We start from the raw sequence: 10,564 nt of genomic DNA, 5'->3' as shown, positions 1-10,564 counted from the left end.
ATATGTTTAAGTTTGAACGAATTCACCGATGTTTGCGTTAAATTTGAGTCGTTTTTGCGCCGTATTTGACTTTTTTGACTAACCGTGGGCGCCGCGACCGGGGAGCCCCAGTGCGCGGTTTAGCTCCGATGCGCCAGAGAGGCGATTTTTTGCCCCTCCGGGAGGGGCCAACGGCTGGAGATGCCCTAACTACCCCCCAACCAAACATGTAGATTCGCCGCTGCCTCAAACCAAACAAATCCAGAGTTTTTCGTTGGAAACAAGTACAGCCGTCGGATAGGGATCCGAGGGTCGAGGGGCGCTGCCGGCGCCGCCACCTCGTTCCGTCCGTTCCCACCGCTCCGCGCCGCAACCAACCTCGTCTCCTCCGTCGCTCTCGCTTTCCATCCTCCTCTATCTACTACGACTACGAGGCCGCCAGCACGTGCCACCTCCCTCCCGTGGCCGTGGGTGACACTGACACTCCATTGTCCCAGTACGGTCCGGAGAGGCCGTCCGTTCGTCGGCGCGCGCGAGATGCTCCTCGCCTCCTCCGGCCAAATGGCGGCGCTCCGCCCGCCGCGCCTCCTCCTCCTCCCGCCCCGCCCGGCTGCGCTGCCGCTCCGGCGCCGTCCCAGCATGGGCGCCTCCTCGGCGAGGCGGCGTGGCGGCGCTGGCCGCGTCTGCGTGCCCCGGTGCACGGGCGCCACCACCCCTCCGCAAACCTCCGCCGGCGGCTCCGCGGTTAGTCCCCCTTGTCCGTCGCTCCAGCCCCTAAATTTCTACCAAGAGGCACCGTTTTCTCGTTAGGATTTCTAGAGCAAGCAGGTAGATTTAAAGCGGCCTCGAAATTAATTGTCAGGACAGACATCTCCCTTTTCCAGAGAAAGCAATAATAACAAGCTCGTTAAGCTTTTGGGCCGATTTGCCTCTGCCAAAAGAGGAATATATTTTTTCTCAGAAAAAGGGGTAGAATTTCTCTGGAACAAGAGACAAGTATAATTAATTCAGCCTGAAAAACTAGGGGAGGCAAAAGGGTAGCTTTCACCGGGTGCCAGTCATCGTGAGTCTCAGTGTTGTGAAGCAAGAAGATAAGCATGATTTGCATCAGGAGTACAGAGTTTGGACTCCATGTGTGAAAACAAAGGGGTGGAAAAGGGTAGCTTTTACCTGGTGTCAGTCGCCGTCGAATCGGTGCTGCGACAGAGCGCCGCAACAGAATCAGATAAGTCATGATCCATGGCCATTAACGGGGCGTATCTGAGCTGCGGTAGTCGAAAATAACACTGGTTCTCCGTACCTCTGCCGGAGTCTGCCTTTTATTGCGTGCATCGAATCACAAATGAATTCCATGGCTGGACATGGTCAGGTTTTAACTGTCTGCGTGATGAGTCTTTCAGTGTTGTGAATGCAGGCGAATAATAGTTTTACAAAGTAGGCATGTTTTGCATCAGGCGTACAGAGTTTGGGCTCCACATGTGAATTTTTTGCCTGAAACTTCCACGAATCGACATTGCAGGTACAAGTCCCAGCTCGCAGAAAGTGCTCGCCGTTGCTTGATAGTGCTCTATTGCCTGGTGGAAGTGAATTGGCTGTGCATGAATGGAAGGCCGTCCCAGATATTTGGAGGACAGCAGCAGAAAAATACGCTGACCGTGTAGCTCTGAGAGATCCTTATCATGATCCTCCCTCTGAATTGACTTATAAGCAGGTACTTGTTGAACTACCATAACCTTCTCTTCATGCCTGATTATCTACGACATTTTCTCTTGAAATAGACATAGTTAGGCTTACATTTTCTTTTGTTACTGAAAACTACTTAAAAGCTTGTGCAGTGGACTGCAAGTTACATATAAACCTCAATACTGTTTCAAATAAATAAATTGAACCCTTTGTGATTGATTAGAGCTAGGAACTATATATTTAGTTCCAATCCATTGTACAGTTGGCAATCCTTGTTTTTTAAATATATTTTGTTTGACGTACGTTCTTTATTCAGCTTGAACAACAAATATTGGATTTCTCTCATGGTCTGCGGGTAGTTGGTGGTGCTCCAGACGAAAAGATAGCCCTTTTTGCTGACAACTCATGTCGGTGGCTAGTAGCAGATCAAGGTAATTTGCCTTTTTTTTTGTTGGTTTCAAGATGTTTGACATGTAGTATGCTGAAGAAGTGAAGAGCACAAATCACCAGAAACTAAGCTTGCAGTTTCTACACGAGTCCCACTGTTACTTTCCTAGCATAGAGAAAATTATGGAAGCAACCAAATAATAATAGCTTTGCTATGGATTAGGCTGTTAAAAAAAAGATACTGAACTACAAATGTCAGCCTTTTTTCTTAACTGAATAAATGTCAGCTTAATGATGTGCTTACCATTTGTTGTGTTAGTTATCTAGGGGAGTTCATGTAACTGTCTTCAAATGGATGACCATATATGTTCATCAGTAATCATGCCGCTGACACATGCAATCCAGGAATCATGGCTACTGGTGCGATCAATGTTGTTAGAGGAACAAAATCTTCTGATGAAGAACTGTTCCAAATATACAGTCACTCAGAAAGGTATGTGTCAAGTCCTTTTGAAATGTGAATTGAAATTATTCTATTTTGCTTTTAATGATTGATTATGCAGTCTAGGAGCCGGTATAAATCTTAGTCACGCACAACATAAATGAAATTTCATTCACTTGTCCCTTTCTACCCTTTGAACTGTTGAGCCACAGGCCTGTCAGGATTTAGGACCTGGCTAATACAAGCCAATAAACCATTTTGATATGCCTATTTAAATTCTTCCTCTGATTTTGTTTGATGGAATGTTATAACTGGGAGAGGTGTGGACTGTTAAGGGGATATGGAATTTGAGGTGCAAGTTTGGCATGGTGTTGCCATCTATGGTTAAAGAAAAAACTGGATGGATTACCTTTCAGACCAGACTTCTCTTAGCTCGTGAAAAAGTACCAACATCTGCATTCTAATTTTGACATCTTGACATCTTTACTGGACCAAAATGTCCATAATATGCTATTATTATCATGCGCATGGCTGGCCACAAACTTAATCTCTCAAAGTATGCTTGCTTGGTTATTGCTTTGCATCTGGAATGTTTTACCTCAAACATAGCATGGCGTATATAGTACATTGACTCTAGAAATATGGATTTTTAGTTAATGTTATTATGATGAGTATCTTTATGCTTATGCTGTGTAATTTTTTATATGAATATCAGTTTTTTACTTTCATGTTATAATATGACTCTGTTGTTTTTTCCCCATCACAGTATTGCACTTGTTGTGGACAGTCCTCAATTCTTTAACCGGCTTGCAGAATCTTTCATTTCAAGGATTAATGCAAGATTCATTGTGCTACTTTGGGGTGATAAATCATCCCTAAATAGTAAAGCTGTGATGGACATACCAGTTTATGACTACAATGATATCACTGAACTTGGACGAGAAAATCGCAATGCATTATGCTACTCAAGCGAGCTATCCAAGCAAGGTATCTTTGCATGATGTCATAATGTGATATGAATCACAAGAAATGTTTAGCTGAAGATATATGGAGTACGTTTCTTCCAATTTGTTGGTACTTCACTTTCTTCTGCATTTCTGACATCGAATGTCACATAAGTTGCTAATCATTTGCTTCATGTAAGATGTCTTACCATCCAATAAGCTAAGCATCCCAGTACCAGTAAACAATTGATAGATGTACCTAGTCTTGTTAGTTTCGCAAGCTTGTTATTTAATGGTTGGCTCAGTCATTTAGTTATATCCAGAGCTTGGCACTCAAGTTCCTTGCAGCCAACACCAATTGGTTTCTTTCTTAATAGCTTTGGCATCTGTTGTTTTAAAGAGGAGCACTTAATTTTTGTTTCTTTACAGAATATGACGTCACTAGGAAACTCTAATGATTTTTTATTTCTTTAGAAAAAACTTCTTTTATTTCTGTACTTCCAAGCAATCAACTTGCATCCAATAATATGGTTCTTCTTCTTCCAACCATGTCCTAGTTTATTACAACATTTTCTTCCTTCAGGTCAGCAAGGTGTCTTCGAAGCTATTGGTCCAGAAGACGTTGCGACCCTAATATATACTAGTGGAACAGGTGGCACGCCAAAAGGCGTGATGCTTACACACCGAAATCTCTTGCATCAGGTTAAACATGCAGCAATGATGAAATTTTGTCAATGAACTTTTAGTAATACTATGATGTCTGCAATAAGCCAATAACTTCTACTTTGTTTTTCCTTGATGTAATATCCTATTATATGAACATGGGTACTTGTGCTGATCATGTTTTTCTGGATTTTCTAGAAGTATCCCAAGTCTGAAGCACCTTGATTTTTTTGAACTGGATTGCTAAGTTTTTTTAATGTATTCCTCTTTTATCCACATTAATCTTTACGCTATTTATGTTCTTCAGATAAATAACTTATGGGAGATTGTTCCAGCAGTACCTGGTGATAGGTTCCTAAGCATGCTTCCACCCTGGCATGCATACGAGCGTTCTACTGAGTACTTCATCTTCACTCATGGAATTCAACAAGTTTACACTACTGTGAAGCACCTGAAGGTATGATTTTGGTGTTTTCCATCATAAAATACTTCATTTTAGTTGGCAAGAGGCCTAGTGATGTCATTAAGAAGTTATTGCGACGTAGTAGTATTCATGTGCTCATGGGTTATGCTTTCATAGATTTAGCAGCCTACCGAAAGCTGCAAACTTAGTGATGGACATTGCATTAACATGTGCAGTCTACAGAACTCTAGACCTGCTAATTTTCATGCGAACTCAGTATCACGATGCGCCCCACAGGGTTTCTGTGTGGCGTGCAGTACTCTTCTTGTTCTACTTTTATTGTCTGACTGTTGTACAAGATGCTGAAATTGCTTATTCATGTTAACATCTTTATGTTCTTTTATAGGCAGATTTGCAGCACCACCAACCTCATTATATTATCTCTGTACCACTGGTCTATGAAACTCTGTACAGGTTAGTTTCTATGACTAGGATGTTAAATTGTGTATGCAAACTGTGACGTGTTCTACAGGCAGTGGTATTGCATAGTAGAATTTCTTCAGTTCTCTAGTGCCCTCAATGGGGCTCAACATATTCGCCTTTTGTTTGCTATCAACATCTATCTTTAATTATATCCTTTTTTTGGCTTGTTTGGGTTATCATATTTTTTATCCATGAAATCAATATTTCTTGTGGATCAGTAGTGATTAGCAACAGTATGTAAAAATCTTTGATCCATTATGTAATGTTTCCTCACTTTGTACAGTTCGATTCAGAGACAGATATCTACTAGTTCTCCTGCTCGAAAAACTGTTGCCCTTGCACTTATCAAGATAAGTTTGCTATTTATGGAGGCAAAGAAGATATATGAGGTATGAATCCCGAGTTAGCATGAGTCACCTCATTCTCTTAGCTTTGGTGACTGGAGGTTCTCTATAAATTAATGTCCCATTGGATTCTGTGTGTAGCTGAGTCAATTTTCTCTTTCTGTCTTCTTTTTCCGTTATTCTGGAAAGGGAACAGTCTTATCAAACAGTCCTGTCAAGCCATCATTCATTTTCTACATGTTCAATTATCTACGGGCAAGAATCGTCGCTGCTCTTTTGTGGCCTTTGCATAATCTGGCAAAGATGTTAGTCTACAAGAAAATCCATTCTTCCATCGGAATTTCGAAGGTACATTTATTTTGCCTGCGTGCCTATTTCTGTGCTACCTCGATAATCTTTGTGCAGTTTTGAGTGTGAGCTCACTAAATTTTTGCATACTTACTAATTCTACGGTTTCTGTGATAATTTGCAGGCTGGTATTAGTGGTGGCGGAAGTCTTCCGATGCATGTTGACAAGTTTTTTGAGGTAGAGGATTGGCAATAAATAAACTTCTTGTATTAACATCCTTTCACTGATATTGTTCTCTTCCAGGCTATTGGTATCAAAGTGCAAAATGGCTATGGTCTAACAGAGACTTCCCCTGTTGTAGCTGCTAGACGGCCATTCTGTAATGTAAGAGGTTCCACAGGACTTGTTTCTATATATTATATGCATTTATTGTCTGATCTTTTTGTATGTTGCATAATAAACTGTTGGTTTTATATTTAATAAGAAATGTTATAAATTGTTTTACTCATTGGGCAAAGCAACAGATAACAAGATCATATAGTGAGTTAAATCTTGCATAATTTGGTACCAACTCCTTAAAGAAAAAAGGGCAAAAAAAGAGGAACAACGTTATTGGTATTCTTCAGATAACACATTCTTGCTCCCAAAAAAGATATAAACTCAGATCTTGCCAGTGAAATGCATAAAATATTCTCGCAATATTTGTCCTTTTATAAAGGAACGTATCTTCATGCTGGATATTTAGTTTCTGAGGACAACAGAAGACGACAATTCTGGTGCCTATATTTTGTGCTAATCTTTTGCTTCTTGGCTTCCTGAAATTTTTTGTGTGTAATTTGAAGTCATTGCCAACTTGTAACATTTGGGTAGTATCATCAAAATAATCTCCACATTTCTCAGTAGACATCTGTGTGTGTTTTGCCTCCCATTTGTGCTCTTATACTAACATAAGCAGTTGATGTAACAAGGTTCTTGGCACAGTTGGCCACCCAATAAAGCATACAGAAATCAAGATCGTGGACATAGAGACCGGTGAGGTGCTCCCGGATGGTTCAAAGGGGATTGTGAAGATTAAAGGACTGCCAGTAATGAAGGGATACTATAAGGTTCTATCTATTCACTTTACCAATACGAATGAACTGTCAAATATAAAAGAAACCGGCCTTTTGTAAACATATTACTTGGAGATAAATATATTTACCTTGATGTCCGACACTTAGCTAAATCTCACAATCCATGTTAAGATACCATGCTCTGAACTTATGAATTTAAGTCTTCCTCTTCCATAGAAGGTTCTTATTTATCTCCTAAAACTTTGGTTGTCACAGAATCCATCTGCTACAAATAAAGCTTTGGATCTAGAAGGTTGGTTCAACACTGGAGATATAGGTTGGATTGCACCTCACCATGCCACAGGTCCTAGTCGAAAGTGTGGAGGGATGCTTGTTCTTGAAGGGCGTGCAAAGGATACAATAGTTCTCACTACAGGTATGTATTATGTAAGATCTAGTTACTGTTATCTCTGTACGTTGATTATGACATTCGACTTCTTTCTATACTGATGTTGTACTCTGGAAATCAATTCATTCGTATGTAGCTGGATATCATGTAACTCTAGTTATATTTGACGGCACTTGAATGTTTACTAGATCTGATTGTGCTTGAATGTTCCAATTTTCAGGAGAAAATGTTGAACCTGCTGAGCTTGAAGAAGCAGCAAGCAGAAGTAGCTTGATTGATCAGATAATGGTTATTGGCCAGGTAGGGCAAGAAGCATAGCCACACAATTGCTAGATAAATCATAGTATGTGTTATATTATGATCATTACTATGGCCAATTGACGCTCCTTGACGTGCCCTGTGGGAAAATATAATTTCTCAAGTGATAGGGAAAGTGGTTTTTGGAACCACCAGACCGTTATTTGAAACCATGTGCTGAGTTTTTGTTCATGAAAACATTTATCATAATATGATTAGATTTAGATATTGCAGTGATGAAATAGATCATCAGTACCACTGGTGAAGTCATGAACTTTGTTATTTGTTCTTTACATAGGATCGGCGGCGCCTTGGTGCTATTATTGTTCCCAATAATGATGAAGTCGTAGCAGCAGCAAAAAGAAAGTACAGCTTTGATGGGAATAACGGACTAGCCAAAGATACGGTCATGAGCTTGCTATATGCTGAGCTGAAAACTTGGTAAGAGTTAAGCGCCTTGCTATTTGATTTGTTCAGATAATCCTATCTTCCTTGATAATTCATTGGCTATCATAATGGAGAACTTTTAGCTAATCTGGAGATGTTCCCAAACCGTGGTAGAATTAAATCATTCACTGTATTTTAGGATTTTAAATCTTGTCATTGTGAACCGAGTCTCGTCGGTCAAATATCGCAAGACTTGAATTAGTTTGTTAATTAATGTCAGGATGGCTGGTTGCTCATTCCAGATTGGCCCTGTTCTTGTTGTCGACGAACCATTTACGGTAAGATCAGCACACTGGGAGTTTTCGCTGGCTAATTATTGAGTAGCTACTCTACTTACAAGCTTTGCGTGATTTCTCTTGTTCAGATTGATAATGGTTTGATGACACCAACCATGAAAATAAGAAGGGACAAAGTGGCGGCCAAGTATCAGAGTGAGATTGAAGCCTTGTACAAGTGAGATGTTTGTTAAAAGAAAAGAACAAGTGAGATGTGGACCCAGGGCAGGGCAAACAACGCGATCACTCCGGGCTGTGCTTTGTTTGATGCGAATCTTTACTGAAACGGTGCTGCTAAATCTCAGTCGACTGAGACTTCATGTTATATTCATGAAGATTCGTGCAAAGTTTTTCTTTCTTTTCCTTTTATACACTATGTCACTTGACTGAGACTTTGGACCGAGACCTAGCCTCACCCTTACTGAGAATAGGTGTGAAATAAAAGAATATGCCACCGTCCCACCTTTGGCGACCACGGCAACGAACTCTCCTTCCTCTTCCACTTTACCCATCTCTTCGTATTCCCATTCTATGCCGACCACTTCTTCCTCCTTCTCGCTCGGCGGGGCTGCCGGCGTCTCCTTCACCTCGCCGCCACCGGGCTGGTGTTCTGGGAGGAGTCCAGGCATCGCCGGAACAGCCGGTGGCGCCTCCAGCGGCATCTGCTTTCCATAGATGGCGGCCATAGCGATCCGTGTAAAACACTCCATCATGTCGTCCATGGCGCCCGCCTGCTGGCCGCCCCCGGCCGCGCCTCTCTTCATGGCCTTCTTCTTCGTGGCCTTTTTGGTGCCACGTTTCGTCGCGGGCTTGGCAGCGGTGCTCTGAGCCCGCGGCGGCGGTGCCACCTCCTCCGCCTTGGCAGCGGCTTTCTTGACGAGCTTCCGGCTGTGGAGGATGTCAGTCGTCGGCGCTGTGGCCGGGGTCGTTGTTGCGCAGCACGGCCCACATGTTGGCGCCGGCGATCGCTATGCCTCCTCCCGCTCCGGCCATCTCGATCGAGTCAAGAAGGTGGCTGATGAACTCTAATTAAGCTAGCGTCCTTGTGATTGCGGGAGAACTAACTATGTGCCGATCACGTACGATGCGGTCCTATATAAAGGACGGGAGCGGAACGAGACGCATCAGTCCGATTCGGTTTGGAGCAGTTCGTGGTGCTCACTGCTCGTCCCGGACTCGGACACGCACCTAGTTTTTTTTACTGGATGAAACCGATGTCGTGCTGGATAATTGCATTTATTAGGAGTATAATGTTAAAAATATGGGAAAAAGAAATAGTACAATGCAATACACGGCCACAAAACAGAGGAGAAAAAATACAACCAGCCACACGACCCCAGAAAAGGCAAATAGAAAAAAAAAACTACCCGACAGAAAACCAAAGCATAACAAACTCGCTAATGCAACAAGAAGTGACCCTGGTATTGTTTTCTCTTAGAGAAAAAGGCGGGAGATAGGCGCCGGTCGACCGGCCCAAATTTTGGCAGGTCACCGGGCAGCCCTTTGATCCCTCCACGTCAGTTTGATTGGTTTCATTCCCCTCACATGTCTTCCTCTCAGAAAAAGATAGTGGCCACCCTCTCTCTCTCTCTCTCGTCCCTCAGCGTGAATTCCTGCTCTCGCTGTGTTGTCTTGCCCCTGACGCAATCTCACTGCCGTCAAACGCAACAAAAAAAACCATTGACTGTGCATCCATGGGTAGTAGCAAAAAACAGACATTAGATGTATAAAAATGTGAACACCGTAGTAGCAAAATCGATAATGGTTGCAGCAAAAACACATAGTCGTGGGTCTTGGCGTGTCATGAAAAAGGATGTAATAGCTAACGACGTTGATAGTAGCAAAACTCAAAATGATAGTAGCAAAAAATGGTACAATGGTTCCACCAAACAAAAGACATGGTAGCAAAAAATTTGGTTGGTTCCTGCAAAAACCAAACAAGGTGGTAGCAAAAATTGGTGCACTAATTGTACCAAAACAAAAACATGGTAGCAAAAAATTGGGTTGGTACTAGCAAAAACATGAACATGGTAGAAAAAAAGGCTAGTTCCAGCAAAAAAAGGCGATTGTAGCAAAATTTGGGGTTGAAAAAAGACCCTAGTCGGATCTCCAGCACTTGTCACCGTGGTTACAAACGCCCTGAACACCGGCCACCGCGGATCTCCAACACTTGTCGCCATCGTCTCCGGCAACGGTGGATACTAATTGCAGTACTTATCGCCGTCATCTCCAATCTTGTGTCCGCATCCTAGCACCGCTTAGTTGTCAATCCCAGCACCAGGTGGCGCCATCGGGTGCAGCTCAACCCACCATCGATTGCAGCACCACAACCTACAGGGTTGAAGATTGCAACGGTCTTAGGAAACTTCTGGTAAGGTTTCTTTTTTCTTTTTCCTTTTTCTTCTCCATTTTTTCGGGCTGGGTTTTGTCCCAATTTTTCGGTTTTTCTATTTCTTCTACTTTGTAT

At 42.4% G+C, this 10,564-nt stretch overlaps 1 protein-coding gene across 2 annotated transcripts; it reads left to right on the top strand.

The window, feature by feature from the left end:
- The first annotated feature begins 259 nt into the window (after positions 1 to 259).
- On the top strand, positions 260 to 8,582 carry LOC125553146 (probable acyl-activating enzyme 16, chloroplastic). Of its 2 annotated transcripts, none has more exons than XM_048716930.1 (18): positions 260 to 710; positions 1,498 to 1,690; positions 1,979 to 2,093; positions 2,455 to 2,542; positions 3,258 to 3,478; positions 4,019 to 4,137; positions 4,406 to 4,555; positions 4,908 to 4,975; positions 5,268 to 5,373; positions 5,518 to 5,676; positions 5,801 to 5,854; positions 5,921 to 6,001; positions 6,586 to 6,723; positions 6,946 to 7,105; positions 7,299 to 7,378; positions 7,674 to 7,816; positions 8,043 to 8,100; positions 8,187 to 8,582. In XM_048716930.1, exons 1-18 carry the CDS (start codon positions 517 to 519, stop codon positions 8,277 to 8,279), a joined length of 2,220 nt encoding a protein of 739 aa, XP_048572887.1. In that variant the 5' UTR covers positions 260 to 516; the 3' UTR covers positions 8,280 to 8,582. The 2 variants fall into 2 exon arrangements, with proteins under 2 accessions (XP_048572887.1, XP_048572886.1); XM_048716929.1 differs by having other exon boundaries at positions 260 to 723; positions 1,499 to 1,690.
- The last annotated feature ends 1,982 nt before the right edge of the window (positions 8,583 to 10,564 follow it).

This window comes from Triticum urartu, chromosome 4, assembly GCF_003073215.2.
Source record: "Triticum urartu cultivar G1812 chromosome 4, Tu2.1, whole genome shotgun sequence".
Taxonomy (NCBI): Eukaryota; Viridiplantae; Streptophyta; class Magnoliopsida; order Poales; family Poaceae; genus Triticum; species Triticum urartu.
This window is presented reverse-complemented; position numbering and strand designations above follow the sequence as displayed.